The sequence below is a fragment of the Ochotona curzoniae genome, unplaced genomic scaffold (genome assembly GCF_017591425.1).
Source record: "Ochotona curzoniae isolate NIBS_2020 unplaced genomic scaffold, NIBS_Ocur_1.0 contig_4792, whole genome shotgun sequence".
NCBI lineage: Eukaryota > Metazoa > Chordata > Mammalia > Lagomorpha > Ochotonidae > Ochotona > Ochotona curzoniae.
In genome coordinates this window covers 6,246,333-6,267,185 of record NW_024466389.1, presented here as the reverse complement: position 1 = coordinate 6,267,185, position 20,853 = coordinate 6,246,333, and the positions used below count along the sequence as shown (strand labels likewise).

General features: G+C 51.7%; 1 protein-coding gene across 2 annotated transcripts in view; it reads right to left on the bottom strand.

Annotated features, from left to right (window-relative positions):
* Positions 1-18,490, bottom strand: part of DISP3 (dispatched RND transporter family member 3) — a 29,657-nt gene extending 11,167 nt beyond the window's left edge. Inside the window, exons 1-9 of one of the 2 annotated variants that reach the window (XM_040987665.1) lie at positions 17,914-18,490; positions 17,382-17,847; positions 16,615-16,834; positions 4,754-4,890; positions 3,723-3,857; positions 3,155-3,315; positions 1,961-2,100; positions 379-527; positions 31-192 (exon numbers count right to left, since the gene is read on the bottom strand). In XM_040987665.1, coding sequence (XP_040843599.1) covers positions 31-192; positions 379-527; positions 1,961-2,100; positions 3,155-3,315; positions 3,723-3,857; positions 4,754-4,890; positions 16,615-16,834; positions 17,382-17,847; positions 17,914-18,441 — 2,098 coding nt within the window. In that variant the 5' untranslated portion in view covers positions 18,442-18,490. Of the gene's footprint in view, positions 1-30; positions 193-378; positions 528-1,960; positions 2,101-3,154; positions 3,316-3,722; positions 3,858-4,753; positions 4,891-16,614; positions 16,835-17,381 lie in introns of both variants that reach the window. The other variant, XM_040987663.1, reaches the window with a different exon arrangement.
* Positions 18,491-20,853: the final 2,363 nt, after the last annotated feature.

The following is a 20,853-nucleotide window of genomic DNA, read 5'->3' as shown; positions in this document are numbered from 1 at the left end:
CATACACCGGGTGATGGGAAGGGAACTTACCCACAATCACCCAGCGGCTCTTGACAGCTGACCACAGGACCCAGTGGTGCAGCAGCTCCTGTAGCTGTCCGATGAGCTGGCCCCGGCTGCCCCTGTCAGGGGCAGGCTGCAGGCCAACAGTGGGCACAGACACCAGGGACACATCTCCCAGCTCCAGGGACACTGCCAGAGTACAGAGATGCTCTGTCATGGCCCACCCTGGCCCACAACCTCTCCAGGAGGCCACAAGGCTGGAGGAAGAACCCCGCAGGTCGTCCTCACCCAGCCCCCCAACCTCAGGCCCAGTCTAATCGGGAACCCTAAGGGTGAGTGCAGCCCTGGGGCTTGCAGTCAGTAGGGCATTGTCACCTGGCTCCTCGTCAACGTTCAGCAGGGGAATGTCATCGTCCAAGTAGGGCACGGAACTCTGGGCAGGGCTGCCTCCAGCCCGCTCGGCGGTGGCAAACACGTCCCCAGAAAAGGGCAGGGAACTCCTGCGGCCGCACTTCTGGTGGCAGCTATGGAGAGAGTGAGGGCGGGGCGAGCCCGGGGGCCCATGCGTCAACCTGCTGCTGTGTGTTGCAGCTCCCAGAGGCTGGGCCTTACAGACTTCTGGAAGCTGTGCCACTCTTCCTCCGGAAGACAAATTGAGACAGCAGACACGCCCATGGGAAGTGGCAGGCCACACATGGTGGCCTAAACTTTCAGGGGACGGAGCAGGGGACCAGTCCCTGCTGCCAGTAGCCGGGCGTGGCTGGGCTGTGCAAGAAGGTGAGGCTTGAGCCATAGGGGAAGGGCATGGCAGGCACAAAGCCTGCTCTAGGGGCTGGGGACAGGAATAATCCTACAGTTAACTCTCATGAGGGCCGGGGCCGTGCAGCAGGCTCAGAGTCCTGAGGATGTTTATTGGCTCCTCATAGGACTCCCACACAGGGATCACATCCATTTTTCAGAACAGGAAACCGAGGCATGCAGATGCTAAGTAACCTGCTCAGGTAAAGCAGCTGAGACTGGGACCCAAGTGTGACGGCTGGGAGAGCTGCCACGCCCAGTAAGGCCACCAGGGAAGACATGCCCTTGGCTGGCAGCCCATAGAGATAGGGCAAGGTGTCCCTTCTGAAGATGCTTTGCTTCTGCCACAGACAGTCCAGTCTGAGTGACCGCAGAGCAGATGGCAGGGCATCAGCCAGAGTCTCCTTGTGCAGTGCCCAACCTGCACCACCACGCCTAGCAGTCCTAAAATGCCAGGGTGGGAGTCAGGGAGACCCGAGGACTCCATCCTAGGCCTGAGTGGCATCTCTTTGTGCAATACCTTTCCTCACTAATCACCAACCCCTGAATGCCACAGAGACCTCCACATGCCCTGCCTTAAGTCTTAAGACCCTCATGTGCCTCCCCTCAATATTCCCAACCTGAGGCAGCCACTGGGCCTGCTCCATCCATGAACCCTCCCCTCTTGGCATCCTTCTCCAGCTGCCAACTCTAAGAGGCCCCTTCCGTCCTTCACTCTGCACCTGCTCACTGCATCTCCACCAAGACAAAAACCCGAGGACACGTCACATGAGGATAGAACGGTGTGGGGTTCAGGGTCTTGGTTTAAATCCTGGCTCTGCTACCTTGACAAAGTTATCCAACTCCCTTGACCCTTGCTTTTTCTTCTCTAAAATGGCCATAACAGGAGGACCAGCTCCTAGGGATCAGAAGTGAAGGTAGTCTCCTGGGCTTTCCTACAAACAAGCCTTGCTACTTCCTGGCACAGAGGACATGAGGTCACATGCTAAGGACTTGGGACGTGGGCTTCCGCCTTTCCTGGCTGCCCTGCCTAGCCCAGGACTGGGCACACAAGTGATGTTCGTTGAGGAATCCCACAGGCTTGGAGACAGGGGTGTCACGTGTGGAGTGACCCCTGCAGGCCAGCTGTGGAGGGAGAGGACGACGAGGCACAGCTCACCTGGTCTGGCAGGAGCTCTCCAGTGGGGCCAGGTAAAGGCTCCAGAGGCCCAGGGCGGCGGGCATGGTGAAGAGCACGGCCAGCCAGCAGCAGGACACGATGAGTGACATGAAGAGGCCGAAGTCGTGCACAGCTGGGATCTGGAGATAGGGAGGTGGCAGGGGTTTGGGGATGGTCAGGTGAGAGAGCCTCAGGCCCATGGGTCACGCCTAGACAGAGGAAAGACTGGGATACCCAGGCTACAAGGTTGCCAGCCCCTGGCCCGGGAGGACACAGGATGCCAGGGGCTGGGCAAGGAGGCAGAGCAGTAGAGGAAGGACCTCTAGCCTGAGAATGGAGGCTCTGTGCTATCTGCAGCCCACTGCCCAGAGCTCCGCATACCGCAAGTGCTGAAACAGAGGGGGACGGGGAGAGAGAGAGAGAAATTGATTGCATCCGCTGGCTCACTCCCCGAGTGCCTGCCACAGACAGGGCTGGGCCAGCCTGAAGACTGGAAGCCAGGAGCCCAGAACTCCGTCTAGGCCTCCTACCCAGGTGGTAAGGGCGCAGGCACTTGAGCTCTCACCCACTGCCTTCCAGCATCTGTATTAGCAGGGGCATGAGTCAGCACTCCTGTATGGGATGTGATCGCTAGTAATGGCTTAACCTGCTGTGCCACAATGCCCTCCCCATTGAAGTGTTCAAATGTCCTTCAGGACGGAATTGGGGTTACCAACTAACGAACATAAAGCCTCTTTGGGGTGGAAATCTGGCCTTGTCACTAAGACATAGCTAGGACAGTGCATCCCACACTGCAGTGTTGGGTTTGATCCCTGGCTCAGGCCCCTGACTCCAGTTTCAGGCTAATGCAAACTCTGGGAGGCAGTGGTGACGGATCACATCACTGGGGCCCTGCCACCCAAGTGGGAGACTGGGATGGAATTCCTGGCTCCTGGTTTCAACTCAGCCAGTCCTGGCTGTTGTGGACATCTGGGGAGTGAACCAGCGAATAAGAACTCTCTCTGCCTCTCAGATGAATATACATACACAAATACATTCAGTAATCATTTTGCCATTTGTGAGTTTGAATACTGGGGGATCAGCAAGGAAAGCAGGAGCCTGCTTGAGGCAAAGGCTGTGTGCCACAAAGGGGCAGGTGGGGAACAGAGACATGGATGGGACGGAGAGGCCGGGGCCAGCGCAGCAGGCTCCCACCTGGGAGAAGACATTGGCTGCGTAGGCGGCGGCCGTGGTCAGGGAGGTGAAGAAGGTGGCCTTGCCCGCCGTCTGGATGGTGTGGATCATGCGCAGCTGCGGGTCTTCCAGATGTGTGGCCTGGCGGTAGGTGTTGATGAACACGAAGACGTCATCCACACCTATGGGAGGGAGCCCGGGGCCCGCGGGCAGTCAGGACGCTTTGGCTGCCTGCAGGATCAGTCCCAGCCAGCTCTGAGGTCCCTCCTAGAGGCCAGGTCCCAGGGACTCCTGCTTCTCAGCCTGCACCTTGGGCAGTGCCCTCTGACTGTCCCCACCCACAGAGAACACAACTTATGTTCACATGGTCTTTCACGGACCCCTGGTCCATCCTTCCATTTCAGCTTTCTCCTCGTTCATCCTCACCTCCCATCATCCTCTCCTCTACTCTACTCAGGGCACCTGTGCTCTCACCACCCAGCACAGACCAAGCATCACCCACCCCAACTCACATTCCAGCCCCCTCCCAGCTTTCTGTGTGCCAAGACCCAAGTGGGAGGCCCATAGCACAGCCACAAAACCCACTCACCGATGCCCACTATCACAAAGGCTGCCACCCCGTTGAGGATGCCCAAGTACTGGATGCCAAGGACCACGTGGTACAGGAAGAGCGCCACCAGGCAGCTGAGGCCAATGCTGGCGATCCCGAAGAAGGACAGGAACACTGGGTGGGGTGACAGGCACGGCGGGGAGTGGGGAGGACCCTCGTCAACACACAGCCCTCTCACATTTTCACGTCCCTGACCTCACTCTGCCACCCCGGTGCCTATTGCCAGCCTGTCTGTTCCCAGCGTGGGAGGAGATGTGCCAAGTCTGTTCTTCCTGCCAACAAAGGGCTGGGCAGGAGGCCCAAGCAGGAGACAGGGGTCCCTGAGTGGCCTGTCTGGCAGACCTTGTCTTCAGTGAGAGAATGCTGAAAGCCACACATTCAGTGTGTCACCCCAAGCCCACTGACAGCTAGCTACATGGATGAACAAGTGCTTTGTACATTTCTAGGTGTGTTACCATTCCTTGTCCGCTTGGGCAACACAATATGCCTGCCACAGACAGATCGTAGTGAGGCATAGTGAGGAGCTGGTGTGCCCAGGGAGGTCTTGGTGGGCGAGTAAACCAGGGTCTGAAGGGCAGATGAAGGGCAGCTGACCTGGGCCGAGCCCAGTCCCAGGACACTGTGTTAAGGAAGACCTAGCGCCCCAGCACAAGGCAATCTGTCGGGAAGAGCCAGACAAAGGGTGAAGGTGGAAGAACTGTGTGAGGTGCTCAGGGTGGAGGCCCCAGGCATGGCCCAACCTGCTTCACACCCTTGGTTGGGACCTCTGCTACTGCGTGCGGTTGAACTGTGAATTCCAAGTAGCCCTGCCCAGGCAGATTCAAGACTTCTTTGGCATTTTCAAGAAGTCACAGTTTTGGCACACTAAGGCCCAGCAGGTGCAGAGTCGGGACCAGCCCTGTGCTGGGCCTCCCGGCCACCCTACCTGAGCAGGAGGTGAGGACATAGACCAGTGCCCAGCAGGTGCAGAGTCGGGACCAGCCCTGTGCTGGGCCTCCCGGCCACCCTACCTGAGCAGGAGGTGAGGATGTAGACCAGGGCGGCGATGCAGCTGCTGCTGATGACGGCCAGGAGCATGTCGTTGTTGAAGGTCCTGCGCACCTCGTAGTCAAACAGATCTGTGCCCCCATAGAGCACCTGCACTTTGCTGGTGGAGAGAGGCCAGGGAAGGGGCGGGGGTGGGGAGGGGAGAAAGATAGGCAGGGGTGAGGCAGGTCCAGGACCAGGCTCTTTGCCTGGGCTGCAAATCAGAACCACTGGTGGGCTCCGGGGGGCTCCAGGCACCTTGACCCACAGGCTGAACAAAACCAGCCTCCAGGCAAATGAAATCAGACATGCTTGTGTGGTCCTAAATCTCCCAGGTCATTCAAATGCACGGCCAAGGCTGAGAACCCCAGCTCTCCACAGACAATCATCAATTATGAGGGGGTTCTGTGCTACCTGCTAATTCTCAATTATCTGTGGCAAAAATTCTAAACTCAAACTGGCTTCCTGACACACAGTTTTACACCACCACCTAGTGTGTGTGTGTGTGTGTGTGTGTGTGAGAGAGAGAGAGAGAGAGAGAGAGATACGCCAGGGATTCTTTAATAAGGAAAACAGCAGCAGACAGGAGACTCCCCCAGAGAGGCCGACAACCTCATACACTTGCTGAATACTCTACAGCTGCCGATTGCAGAAACGGGCAACAAACTCCAACGGAAAGAAACATGAATACAACTGTGCAACAACGCACAGCATTAACTTGCTCCAAAAAAAAAAAAAAAAAGTCGTGAAAGCCACCTGAGTCACAAGCCACACCCTGCACGGAGGACAAGGGTCAGGAGGAGCTTCTTTCTGGAAACCCGAGGAGGCCAGAAGTGGACAACAGCCTTGCCACAGCGGGCAGGGGAGGGGCGGGGAGGGCGGCGAGCCAAACCCAGTTCCACACCCAGCAGCATGTAGTTCAGAAACAAAGGCAAAACGAAATAACCTCTGCAGCCACACGATGAAGGACGTTAAAAGCAGCCTTCCAGGCAGACAGGAAAGAGTAACCTACAGGAAAAATGATCTGTACAAAGGAGGAAAAAATACTGGAAATGAAAACGCTATCAAGAAATATATGAAATTTTCTTGTTGCTTATCTAAGTCTCCAAAAGAAAACTGACCATTTAAATAAACACAATAAAATGTAGTGAGGGATTTACAATATGCTCAAACATAAAGCCAGTGATGAAAACAGCACAAGGGCTGGAGGAGAGGGTGGAATGTGTGCGGCCCTCGAGTACGCATTCACTCCCAGAGAGGTCTGGTGCAGTTTGAAGGTGTGGTAAAAGGCACACTCTGTCTCCTAAAGCTGTCATGAAAACAAAGAGCTACAGCCAAAAAAGCCAACAGGGAGATAAGACACACTCACGGAAAATTCTCAATCCATGCAAAAGAAGGCAACAGGGGAAACGGGAACAGAGAACTTACGGGACAAACAGGACAAGGCAGACTAAAGATGAGCCATATGGCTAATTACATTAATTGTGCATTAAAAAAAAAGATTTATTTTTATTAGAAAAGCAGATATACAGAGAAACGGAGAGTCAAAGATCTTCCACCTGTTTGTTCACTCCCCAAGTGGCCACAATGGTCAGAGCTGAGCCAACCTGAAGCCAGGAGCCAGGAGCTTCTGCTGGATCTCCCACGCGGGTACAGGGTACCAAGGCTATGAGCCACCTTTGCTGTTTTCCCAGGCCACAAGCAGGGAGCTGGATCCCATAGGGGATCCCAGTGCATGCGATGTAAGGATTTATCCATTAGGCCGTCATGCCAGGCCCTAATTTTGAATGGTTTATACAGAGCAAACAGATTTACAAGAGTCAAGATTCAGCTGCTTACAAAAAAAGAAAAATCCATCTTAAAGACATCAACAGGTCAAAAGAGAGGGGGTGGAAACAGATATACTGTGTTAACATGAATCAAAAGAACAAACGAAATAAACCCCAGGACTAAGAATGTGATCGGGGATGAAGCAAGTATTTTCCAAATGATAAACGGGCCGATTCATCAGGAGGAGACAGTAATCCTAAGTATTTTGTACCTCGTAACAGGGCAAAAACTGAAGAAAAAAAGAAATGGATAAATTCACAACTACAGTTAGGTATGCCAATAACTCCTTTTCAGTAACTGCTAAAACAACCAGACAGAAAATCAGTAAGGATAGAGAAGACTTGAGCAACACCACGAGCCACCCTGTGTCTAATGAATGACAGAACACTCGTATCAGCGACAGGAGCTGCCTCCCAGGCGGGTGTAAGCATCCAAGCCCTTGAGCCTTCCTCCGCCACTTCCTCAGGCTACAGGCAGGGAGCTGGATCTGAGTGGAGCATCCAGGACACGAACTGGTGCTCACACGCGATGCTGGTGCCAAAGGCAGAACTTTAGCCTACTGCACCACACTGCCAGCCCCTGGAAGATCTCTTCACTGTCTCTTTCACTCTGCCTTACAAACAAATAAAATTTAAAAAGTTTTAAAAAGGACAATAGTATTTTTAAATGAATGAAAATGAAAATACAGCATAACATAATTTGTGGGATGTGATAAAATAGTAGTTTGGGGGAATTTTATAGTATGGAACACATACAGTAGAAAAGAAAAATTTCAAGCCAATGGCTTCAGATTCTATTTTAGGAAAGTAGAACAAAAGGAACTTAAATGTAAAGTCAGCAGGAAAAAGGAACTAATAAAGACCAGAGATGAAATCAATGAAACAGAAAAACAACAGAAAATCCATACGAGCAAGAGTTAGTTCTTTAATATCAATTAAGCTGTTACGCTTCTGGCCTGACTGATCACGGCTAAAAAGGAGGGGAGACACGTATGACAGAGGTGACATCACTGCGGTTTCTACAAATGCCAAAAAGAGAATGAGGGACTATTATTATAAATTATCTAGTATCAATAAATTTGACAAGATAAAGGACAAATTTTATAAAATATTCAAGCCACCACAGCTCATGCAATAATAAATAACTTTAATCTGAATGAGGTTGTAGTTAAAATCTTCCCATGAAATTATGACAAGCCCAGACAACTTCATTGGCAGCTTCTACCAACCATTTAAGGAAGAGATGAGACCAGTTCCAGGCGAACTCTCCAGAAAGCAGAGGGACAGAGAACACTTCGTGACCAATCCTGCAAGGCTGGGATTACCAATACCAAACTCAGACGAGAACTGTGCAAGAAAAATCCCGTCTGATGTCTGCCATGACCTGCAGACAGAATGCAACACCACAGGGAAAAGACAATGTAGCATGACCAAAAGGCTTACCTCAAAAATGAACAGCTCAGGCAATGTTGTTCTCCCTATTCAAATATCTTTTGATGTAGAAAAAAACATTTGGAAAATGCAGTATTTATAGCTAGCTTAAAAAAAAAAAAACTACCAGTAAGTTAGAAACAGAAAGAGCTTAGCCAACTTATAAAGACTCCTGCTAAACCCTACAGATTCTGCTGGGAACAAGACAGCAACACGCATGCTCAAGACTCCCACATAGCAGTGGTGTCAGCTAATGCAATCGGACAAGAAAAAGAAAATCCAGCTTGGAAGGGAAGAACTGTCATTATCAGCAGAAGATGGGATTATCAAGGCAGATTCAATGGAAACTGAAAAACAAACACCAATCTACCAGAACTAGTACGTGAGTTCTGCAAGGCTACAGACCACAAATTCTACATTTCTGTATACTAGCAACTAGTAACTTGAAACGGAAATTCAAAAGTATCATTTAACACGGCATGAAAATATCAAATACCTAGGGGTAAATCTGAGCACGGGGACGGGGGTCAGATATATCATGTTTGTGGACCAAAGACACAACAGCAAGATGTCACTCCTCAAATTCAACACAATCACACTCCTGTTCCCATTGGCTTTTTTGTTGTTGGTGTTGGTGGTGGTGGTGGTGGTGGTAGAAATGGATGAAATGATTCTAAAATCCATAGAGAAATGCAAAGGATCCAAATGACTAAAGCAACTCTGAAGAGAAGGAACAAAGGTGGGAGGGACCACATGATGGGATTTCAAGACTTGCTGTAAAGATACTGCCACGAAGACTATGCAGACAGGAGAAGGACTGGCCAAACAGAAAAGGAAGTCCAGAATAGATTCACATAAAGGCACAAAAGATATTTGTCTAAGATGAAAAGGTAATTCAGTGAGGAAACAGTCTTTCTGACAAGTGGATAGGCATATAAAAATGAAAAGTTTCAATGTATAATTTGCATCACATACAAAGATCAACCAGAAATGGAATGTCATAGTACTAAATAGAAAACCCAACTTAAAAATGCGAAAAGATCTGCAGGGGGTGGGGGTTTGGCTTCCCAGCTTAAGATGCCAGGAAGGACTCTCCACGTGGACTAGAGTGCCTGAGTTCCACTCCCACCTGCAGCTCCCAATCCCAGCTTCCTGCTGATGTGGACTCGGTGGCAGCAGTGAGGGCTCTGGCTACTGGGCACCTGTCATCCACAGGAGAGACAGGGGCTGGATTCCCAGTGCCCAGTTTCATCCTGGCCCAGCCCTGTCATTGCAGGCATTTGGTCAAAGATTTTGTGCATGGAAGTTCTCTGCCAGGGGCCTGTGCAATGGCTCAATTGGCTAATTCTCCTTCTGCAAGTGCTGGGATCCCAAGTGGGTGTCGGTTCATGTCCCGGCTGCTCCACCTGCCACCCAGCTCCCTGCTTGTGGCCTGGGAAAACAGTGGAAGATGGCCCAGAGCTTGCACCTGTGGGAAGGATCCAGAAGGAGTTCCTGGCTCCTGACTTCGAAATCAGCTCAGTTCCAGCTGTTGTGACCATCTGGGAAGTGAACCCCAGTGGATGGAAGATCTTCTCTGTCTCTCCTCTCTGTTAATCTGCCTTTCCAATAAAAACAAATAAATCTTTAAAAAAAAATTCTCTCTGCTTTTTCGGTTTTAACTCAATAACAATTTAAAAACAAATGACGTATATAATTCAATGAATTAACATAAAAAGACCTGCAAAGACAGCTCACCAAAGAAGATAGACCACAAATAAGCACAAAGAGTGTGCAGTATTGGTACTGATGCTGTGCTGTGGCACTGCAAGCTAAGCCTCTGCCTGCATTCCACAGAAGTGCCAGTTCTTGTCTCGACTGTTCCACTCCCCATTCCAGTCCTTGCTTATGGTCTGGGAAAGCAGTGGTGGATGGTCCAAGTGCTTGGGGTCCCTGTACCGACAGGAAGATCATGGCTCTTGGCTCCTGACTGGTCCAGCTCCAGCCATTGTGGTGCTTTGGGGGAATGGATTAGAGTATGAAAGACATCTCTCTCTCTTTCTTTCTCCTTTTCTCTCTGTGGCTCTGCCTTTCAAATAAAAATATATTTTTTAAAAAATGCCCACTACTGGGCCCGGCGTGATGGCGCAGTGGTTAAGGTCCTCGCCTTGAATGCCCAGGATCCCATATGGGTGCCGGTTCTAATCCCAGCGGCCCCGCTTCCCATCCAGCTCCCTGCCTGTGGCCCGGGAAGGCAGCCGAGGACGGCCCAAAGCTTTGGGACCCTGCACCCATGTGGGAGATCTGGAAGAGGCTCCTGGCTTCGGATTGGCATAGCATCAGCCGTTGCGCTCACTTGGGGAATGAATCATCGGACAGAAGATCTTCCTCTCTGCATATCTGCCTTTCCAATAAAAATAAAATAAATCTTTAAAAAAAATGCCCACTATCACTACTAATTGTGGAATGTGAATTAAGCCCACAGTAACATGCCATCACACAGCTATCAGAGTGACTCCAGTGGTGTGCAATGACCCAGGAAATGCTGGGAAGGGTGTGGAGCAGCCAGGGTTCTCACACACTAGTGGCAGGAACAGAAAAGGTGAAGGCAGTCCGGAAGATGCTTTGGCAGTTTCTGAAAAAGTTAAACACCAGCATCATCTCACCTGCTGGTTTTATCTGAGAAGTCAGCCTTGCATGGGCTTGCGTATGAACGCTCCCAGCAGCTCTATCTGTAGCAGCAGAACCTGGACACAATCCAGTGTCATCCATCAACACGCATGAGCATGAACAAAGCCTGGCATCACCAGACGGCAGACCACCACCCAGCGTTTCCAAAGAAGGAAAGATGCGGCATCATGGACACGACTCAAAATCACCGTGCAGTGAAGGAGGCCGACAGCAAGAGGCCATGCGCCGAAAATGCTGGAAAATGAAAAACTGACACCCACTGATAGGAAACAGCAAAGGCTTTCCTCTCCTGAGGGTGGGGAAGGCAGGTGCGCCAGCTGCCAGGGGACAACTGCTCACCCTCTGGACTGTGGTGAAGGTTCCACGGTCGAAACCACTCAAGTTATAAACTAGGTAGATGCCATTGGTTGTATAATTGATATACAATTATACAACAACACCATGAGGACACACCAAAGCCAAATAGAAAAGCTCTCTGCATTATTTGCTTTACTGAGTTAAATGGGCCAACTGTCTTGCCATTAGGATAACAGACTGCCAAGTTAAATAGCTTGTTTAATCTTAGCTCACATGGCCCTTTGGGGGGCATTTATGGAATGTCTTCTAGATTCCAGGGCCTGTCCCAGTTGCTGGCTACAGAAAGACAACAGGTCCTGCTTTAGCTGCAAACGCAAAGGGAGCAGGGTCTTAGCCTAACGCTACAGTCATCCCTCAGAAGCTCAGGGATGGCCCCAAGAGCCCTGCAGGTGCAAGATCCACAGCTGCTCAGGGGACCCTACAAAACGGCACAGTGTCTGCACACAACCCATGCATGGCCATCTGCAGATCACATCTTTCAACAAAGATTTATTTATTTGAAAGCCAGAGTTACAGAGAAAGAGAGAGAGAGAGAGACATAGAGACAAGGAGAAAGAGCTTTCATCCGCTGGTTCATTCTCCAAACGAGCATAATCTCCAGGCCTAGGCCAGGGCAAAGCAAAGAGCCAGGAGACTCTTCCAGATCTCCAACGTGGGCACAAGGGCTCGAGCTCTGGAGCCATCATCTGCGTTTTCTAAGGCACATCAGCAGGGAGCTGGATAAGAAGTGGAGCAGCCAGGACTGGAAACAGGGCTCACAGCGCTCCTATGCGATGCCGGTGCTGCAGGCCATGACTTTAACCACTTGCACCAAGGCAGCTCCCCTGCACATCACACTGAGATTCCCTGCGATACCTAATGCAAAGGGAATGCTACATCAGCTGCTGTTACATCACGCTATTTTGGGAATAGCGACAAGGCAAAAAATTCTTCCTGCTCAGTACAGATGCAGTATCTTGTTCAAACATTTCCTATGTGTCAATGGTTGAATCCATGGTTATGGGGGCCCCTGTACCAGAAAGTCACCCACACTTCAAGAATCATCTGTCTGACAGTGGCAGAGTAGTGACGACAGAGGACTACACACCAACACGGCAGAAGCCAGAATGGTGGGCTGCCAGTCTACGTTTGCTTGGACCCTGGAGGCATTCGTCTGAAAGCCTGGGTTAGGAAGCACAAAAATCAGCAGGGCTTCGGGCAGAAGCTTACAGAAGCAGGATGCTTCCCCTCTTGCACGTCTGTGGAGGCTGGGGCTGCGTGGGGTGTGAGGCTACACATCCCAGCAGACAGCCTCAGAGAAAGCAGACTGAAGGATATTTTTTTAAAACAGATTTGAGAAAATGATCAATGTCTAGAGGGCTGCTATTGTGACACTGGCAAATCATTTTGAAAAAAAAATATTTGAAAGTCAGAGTTACACAGAGAGGAAAGGAAACAAAGAGATCCTTCCCAGATGGCCACAATGGCTGGGGCTGGGCCCGGCCCGGCTGAAGACAGCAGCCAGGACCTCTGCTGGGGCTCCTATGGGGGTGCTGGGATCCAGGACCTCTGCCGGGGCTCCTATGGGGGTGCTGGGGCCCAAACACTTGAGTCATGTTCTGCACACCAGCAGGGAGCCAAGCCAGAAGCGGGGCAGCTAGAACACGAACTAGGCAGCTCCCAGACACCCCATCCTAGAGCACTGGCTTGAGGCTTAGAATCCAGCTCCTTCTGCTTGGGTGCCTGGGAAGTTAGTGGAAGATGGCCCAAGTGCTTGGGAACCTGTCACCAACACGGGAGACCAGTATGGTGATCCAGGATCCTGGCTTGAGCCTGGACCCCATCCCCTGTTGTGGCCATTTGGGAAGCAAATGAAGGATAGTGCTTGGAAGCTGTCAGGAGAAGGGACTCTGCAAAACACGCTGGGCTCCGTACTGCAAATTTCCAACATTGGAGGAGAAAGGTGAGCAGGCTGAGACTCTGGGGCCGCCAACTGTCCCTGACCTGGTATGATCACTGACAGTTAAGGGGATCTGCCCAGAGGGGGTAATAAGCTTTCTCTGGAAGAAGTCACATCCCCTTAGCCACTGTGTTTTTATACAGAATGTGCATCAGGCTACACACAGGCAGGGCACATGACCAATAATCAAGGGAAAGAACTGACTACAGAAAGAAGCACACAGGTGACATACGGCGTTAGTCGGCCAGGGACAATAACTAGTGCAAGGGTACTTCTAAAGGTGCAGGGAAAAATGAAATTAAAAGATACGTTCATCTTGCTGCAAAATTTTTGAAAACATGCATACAACACACCTTCAGGGTGTTAAAAAAAAAAGTGTGCCTTATTGAAAAATGCATGGAGTGCTAAGTCGCCTTGTACACAGGGCATCCCATATGAGCACTGGTTTGTATCCTGGCTGTTCCACTTCCCTTCCAGCTCTCTGACTGTGGCCTGGGAAAGCAGTAGAGAATGGCCTAAAGCCTTGGGTCCCTGCACCTGCTTGGAAGACCCGGAAGAAGCTCTTGGTTCCTGGCTTCAGATCGGCTCAGCTCTGGCTGTTACAGCTTCCTGGGGGAGTGAACCAGCAGATGGAAGATCTTTCTCTCTGTCTCGCCTTCTTTCTGTAAACCTAACTTTCGGAAAAAAATAAAATAAATTTTTAGAAAAAAAAAGCATGGTTTTCTTTTTTTTTGCACTAAAATAAACATATCCTTTAATTCTATTTTCCATAATTTTTTGAAACTTTGTTGTTTATTTAAGAACAAAAAGGATAAGAAAGGAGACTATAGGAAAAATAAGATGATGAATTATTTCAGCAATTTAAGTCTGTAACAAGGAATCAAATGGAAATTCTCAACAGAAAAAAAAAGTCAACATGAAAAAATAATTGGGAGACCAGCATGGTGGCATTAACAAGTTAATATTCTGCCTGTGGCACCAGCATCCCATATGGGTGCTGGTTCAAGTCCCCACTGTTCTATTTCTGATCCAGTTCCCTGTTTCTGGCCTGAGAAGGCAGCTGAGGATGGCCCAAAGTCTCAGGCCCCAGCACCCACGTGGGAGACCCAGAAGAAATTCCAGGCTCCCGGCTTCAGACTGGCCCAGCTCTGGCTGTTGTGGCCATTTGGGCAGTGAGCCAGTGGATACAAGATCTTTCTCTCTGACTCTCTTTCTCTGTGTAAATCTGTCTTTTTGATAAAAATGAATCAATCTTTTAAAAATTTCAACAGACATTAAATGGCAATTCAGACATCAAAGACACGATCGATGTACTGGAACATCTAAACCGAAGCACAGCAATTAAACACACACACACACACACACACACACACACAGACACACACACAGACACACACACAGACACACACACAGACACACACACACAGACACACACACAGACACACACACACAGACACACACACACAGACATGTACACACACAGACACACACAGACATGTACACACACAGACAGACACAGACAGACATGTACACACACAGACATGTACACACACAGACAGACAGACACACACACAGACATGTACACACACAGACACAGACACACACACACAGACACACAGACACACACACAGACATGTACACACACACACACAGACATGTACACACACACAGACACACAGACACACACACAGACATGTACACACAGACACACACAGACATGTACACACACACAGACACATAGACATGTACACACACACAGACACACACAGACATGTACACACACAGACAGACACACACACAGACATGTACACACACAGACACAGACACACACACAGACATGTACACACAGATACACACACAGACATGTACACACAGACATGTACACACACAGACACACAGACACACACAGACATGTACACACACAGACATGTACACACACAGACATGTATACACACACACACACACACACACACAGGTTGAGAATCCCTGCTATAAAATGCTTGGGGTATTTCAGATTTTGTAGCTTATTTAGATGTTACTAGTCGAGCATCCCTAATCCAAAAGTCTGAAATCCACAATGTTCCAAAGTTCAAAACTTTTTGAGCATTACAGCGGCTCTCAAGTGTGTGTCAGATTCTGCAGCACTTCAGATCCACTTGAAGCTTTGGGATTAGGGATAATCAATCCATAAAGCCTAGACCAGAACACCAAATGCATTTGGGGGTTAGTGGGAAGATGATCACATAATCAGAGACCTAAAAGGACAGGGGACAGAGAGGCAGGTGGAAGGCGTATGGGGATACCAAGACTCATAACATCAGAACACAGATCCAAGCAGCTGTGTGACTCCAGGAGAACCACGCCAGCACATCTGAGTGTAACCGAAGAAACCCATAAAACCAGGGGGCAGTGCAGTCCCCTAAAGGAGCAACACAGACTTAGAGCTGACTTTTCCATAGACGATGGAAGTCAGAGGACAACTAGGGCATCCTACATCATTAAAAGAAAACCGTCGCCCATTTATTATTTTGTGCCAGCAAAATCATATCTCCAGAAATGAAAGTGAAATAATTTTTTTTTCAGGCTACCAAACAAAAGTACTAAGGAGTTTTTTAGACACTGGGAAAATTATCCTAAAGGGAAATTCACAATTGTAGGAAATAATGAAGAACATCAGGAAAGGTAAATATGTGAATGAGCAGCTATGGACACAGCTGGTATAAATTAACAGTGCAATGTCTTACTGGGGCTTAGAATGCACACAGGAAGGAAATGACTGTAACAAAACCGCAAAGACTACAGGCAAACACAGAGCATGTGCTCTCAGATTCTAGCGAGGCTGGGAAAGCAGCAAAAGTGACAGGTTGTACTATTCCACAGGAAGTCAAGGTGCAGGATGCTCTTCCTTGGGTAACCTATAATCCATTAAAAAAAAAAACACTTCATAATCCCAAAGACAGCGCTTCGGCCAAGTCTACAGGGGCCTGGGTTGTCATCACTTCTATGAAACTCCAGGGAGAAGAGGAAAGTCATCTTGTATGTGTGTGCGTGTGTCTGTGTGTGTTGCTCCTGTGCCTGGGGCTGGCCGGTCAGGGCAGTGGCCTGGAGTTACTGTCTAGCAGGACAGGTACCTTGCGTCCTGGACACAGAACCCCAAAGCATTTTCCACCCCAAAGCACCCTTGCATGCTATCTTGTTATTCACAGCTCCCATTTCACAAGCAGAAACACTGATACACAGCAGTGTGTCCCCCTGTTCCTGTGAGTATTACGGGCAGAGAGCAAGCCCTTATTCTCTGACCAACTCTCTTTCCAGAAAAACCTTTAACACCGTCTCAGGAGCAAAAGTTCTAGGACTTTCTACCTTTTCCCTCCCTCCCCCCCTCCCCCGCCCGTCACATTCACTAACTATAAATGTTGGTCAAGAAAAGGGGTCTTATCACTTGTCAGAGTGACAGCAAAGATGTCCCTGGATCAGCCTCGGAACTGGGGAAAAAAATATCCCCCAAGGAAAACCATGGGGAAGCAAATCAAGGGACCGCGGGTGGGAGCCACTCGGAAACCAATCTCCTCCCGATGAGGTTCATTCCTGGGACACGGGGCGGGGGCGCTGGACCTACCTGGTGGACTGCTTGGCCAGCATGGCCACGTAGGTGACCACGAAGCTCTGGAACTTGGCCCGCTGCTCCTCCCAGCGGTCATCCACCGAGTAGTAATTAGGCAGGGGTGCTCCGAAGAGGATCTCACTGCGCAGCAGGGAGCTCTTGAGGTTGTCGGCTGAGAGACCTTCGTCCACATACCAGTAGAACTCGGGGTGAGTCATGGCCAGTTCCAGCGAGCCTGCGGGGGTGGGGGCCCAAGCAGCTTACCAGATGGGCTCCTCGGAAATTTCTGCACCCCTCACCCCTTCGAAGGCAGTAGGAGGAGCCCTGGCTGTGTGGAAGGGTCCCTACTGAGGACAGAACTGACTGTTGTCCAGAGGGGGCAGCCCCCGGACCTGCTCTGGGCAGCTCTCACTAAGTCTAGTTCCACTCCGGCTTTGAATCCCAAGGCTGGGTCTGACATCACCCTCTAGAGTCCCTGCAATGGTGACTTGCGGGGTTCGGTCCTGCCCAAGTCCTCCTTCTGCAGGGCACACCTACTGCGGACCTCAAACACCTGTTTGTCTTCAGCCCCGGTCTCTCAGCTACTGTTCTGACCCTGGTCCTCTCTGACCATGCCCCACTGTCCCCGCCCTCACCCCCAGCCTCCCCTCTAAGACCTCCGCTTCGCCTCACCTCCAAACCTCCCTCTGTCCTAGCCACTGCCTAGCTCCCAACAACTCTCAGTGTAGCCGCACACTCCCGCGGCCTCCCCAGGCCACAGGACAGGCCCGGCCCCTGCTCACCCCGGATGTCGGCCAGGTCCTGGCCCATGCCATCATAGTAGATCTTGCCGCCCCTCTCGGTGGGGAAGAAGTAGGTCATGAGCGAGCTGGGCGGGGAGCAGTAGGAGTAGGAGCCGAGCGGCAGGTCCTTGAGCACCTCGTGGGGCTTCCAGCAGAACTCCCGGAAGCCCGGGTGGTCCATGATCTTGCGCTCGATCTCGTGGATCGTGAGCAGCCGTTCGCTGGTGAAGATGTTGCGCTCAGCGTCGCCACGCGCCAGGAAGATGAGCTCGATGCGCCAGTGCGCGTGTGTCTGCGTGTTGGCGCTGACATAGGCACGTGAGTAGTCCCAGCGCGACGCACCCCTGCGGGCACGGCTCTGATTGGCCGCACTCCCTGCAGGGGGCGGAGCGCTGGGCCGGTGCCGCCCATCCCGAGGGGCTTCGCTCTGGTTGGCTGCCCGACCCGCCAGGGGCGGGGCTTCACGCTGCAGATGCCCTCTGTGATTGGCTGCCGGCTTTTGGGAGCCAGGAGTGTGGTCCCCGGAGGCTGCAGGTGCAGCGCGCAGGACTCGGGATGCTGGCCGGGAGCGGTTGGCCAGGTGCAGCTGCTGCAGCTGCTCTGAGATGAGGCGCTGAAGCGTCTCGGAGGTGAAGTCGGCCAAATCCCGCCGGTTGCGTCCCCAGGAGCCAAACTGCGATTTCAGCGCCAGGGTGAGGGCGTCGAAGCGCTGCGAGGCTTCATGGTTGCGGATCTCAAAGGCATTGTAGGAGATGTCGATGTCCAGTGGTGGGTAGTAGAGGAACATGAAGGCGGACAGCGCCATGGGGATGCTGCAGCCCAGGAAGAGCACCAGCCCCGCACAACACGGGTTGGTAAAGGCCCAGCCCAGGATGCTCCAGAAACCCGAGGCTGGGGGCCGCGATGGCAGGGTCAAGCGGCGCCAGCAACACTGTGCCCCTGCCCCCGCTCTGGGCCTTGGCTTCCTGGACCCCCTGCAAGCCTCACCAGGTGCTTCCTCCTCCTCTTGGTCCTCTTCTAACCACACGTCCTGCAGCAAAGGATCGTCCTCGGTGTCCATAGCCTACAGAACAGGGAGAGGATGATGCCTGGGTAGTCTTCTCTCAGCCTTGGGCACCAACCCTGCCTATTAAGAACTAAATCCCACATGCCACTGACCAGGTGCACACATTGGACTCACCTGGATGGAGCCACGTATGCACCACACAGAAAACCCTTGCTTCTTGTCTCTTAACCTCTCCCAGCGAGAGCTTGGCTTTGGACACCATAAGTAAAAGAGAACCATGTAGGAGATAATTCGGGATTTCCCAAACTTTAGAACCCAAAGCTGATGCAAGATGTGAGTCCGCAGCAGCTTCTTATTTAAGTTGTGGCTGGAAAGCCGCTCCAGAAGTATCAGGGTGGGAGGGAAAGAAGGGGCCTCTGGAATCAGGACCTGGGTTTGTGTCCATGGCATGAAGATTGCAAGGCGCTGAGCCTCTCTGAATGTCAGCAGGTCCTCGCCTATACAGAGGAGGTGCCCCCCGCAGCTCCCGGCCTCACTGGATTGTGGAGTCAAAGGTGCAATCACCAACACTTTGCAACCTAAGCAAGCTCCCTCGCTGCCCTCTGGGGACCCTGAGGAGCTCAGCCAGTGCCAGGGGTGCCTGTCATGGCTTTCCTTGAGCTTCCAGAGGCTCTCCCTGCCCCATCCGGGGGATGCTGCACCTGCAGACACTGTTTGTCAGCCTCTGCCGCTTAATATGCAGCTAGCGCCATGTCAAGTCTTTAGACATGAGCTGCTTCAGTGCGACTTCGGCTCAGGCACAGGAGAGGGCAGGTCTGAGCATCTGAGGGATGGGGCAAGCTAGAGGCCATTTGGCACCCCCAGGTCTGGCCTGTCCTTCTTGTCCCGCCTGCCCTCTGTTTGGACAGAGGGACACTCATTATCTAGTTAGACGCCAGGCACTGCAAGGAGGAAGCTAATTATGTCGGCGCCAGCTAATGAATGCAGCCTTTCCTTTTAACATTCTCTGGAGCACTCTGTTTCAATTAGACGGTCTGTCCGGGAAAAGAGGGGGCTGCCGTCAGCTCAGAGAAAGTGAGAAGGAAGGAACAGACAGATCCGGGAGAGACTGGAGACAGAGACTGGTGGAGACAGAGTTACAGGGAGGAGAGTGGAGGGAGACAAAGGGAACATAAAGAGACTGAGGGGGCTCTGGGGTGAGAGGGTGGAGGGGTGCACAGCAGAAGATGGGGGTGGGGAGGCTGGGAAGGGGCGTGGTTGTGCCTTTAATAGGAAGATTGCTGTGGCTAAGAAAATTAAACTTCTGACTAGCCACGCCTCCAAGGGAGTCCACCAGCCTGCCAGGCATCCTCACTGCCCTGGAGTCCAAGTTTTATTTTCACTGGGGGCAGCCCAGATTCCCCCATTCCCCTCAACAAAAGGGATAGACCATGTCTGCTGGTGTGTGTGTGTGTGTGTGTGTGTGTGTGTGTGTGCGTGCGCTGAGGGGGAAGCTTCTGTCCTATTCCAAGCTTCACAGGAAGGAAGCTGATGGGAACACAAAGGACAGTGGCAGCGCCACTGCTGTTCTTCTGGGACCAAATCTATCCATCCTGCTCTCCACCCCACGCCTCTGCCACTTGGTGGGGGTGGGGTAGGGAGTAACTTCATGATGTATCAGGGTACCAGGACTGGGATCGGGGGAGAAAGGCCAGGGTTCGGGGTCCCAGCAACACTCCTAGGGTGACTTGGGGGCCTCTTGACTCAACTGCTGCTCTGCCAAGTATGCCACCCCTTCCCCCAGATAGTCAAACTTGACTCTCTAAGCTTTGCTCAGACCTCATGTCTGCCAAGAAGCCTTCCCAGATCTGACCCTGCAGCTGCAAGCTTCTCACATCCTTATCGCACTTGGCCTGGAGATAAACCAAGCTCAGGCCTGCTGTGGAGTGTTACAAGCTAGGGCTTGGAAGGATGACAAGCCTGGTGGACACATGTCACTTCTGTGACTTGGGGCAGCAGTGTGGCCTTCCTGTATGGGCTAAGAGTGATCACACAGAAGTGGCTGGGAAGATGGGGCGGACAGCAGGCTGCCCTCAGTGCCTGTAGGTGTAAGTGCTACCCAAACCACAGCCACTGCTTGCTGTGCTCCACTTCCCCTGCAGGCTCTGGGAGCCTACCAGACCCGGGGGACAGGCTGTGTTCCAGCAGCTCTGGCAGTCTCGCCCACATCATCCCACCACAGGACTGTGAGACTCGCCATTGGAGAAGTAACATCTGCCCTCCATCTGGGTGGGCTGGAGGCCGGCAGGTGCGCAGACCACTGAGGCCAGTTAATCAGGGAGGATGTACCTTGCACCAGGCTCTCCTGGGACACCTGTCCTTGGACCCCAGCTGCCATGCTCTGAGGATGTAAACAAAAATGCACAGTATTCACACATACACATACCTGCCGAGGACCTGGCAGCCTGGCCAGCACTGACCATATGA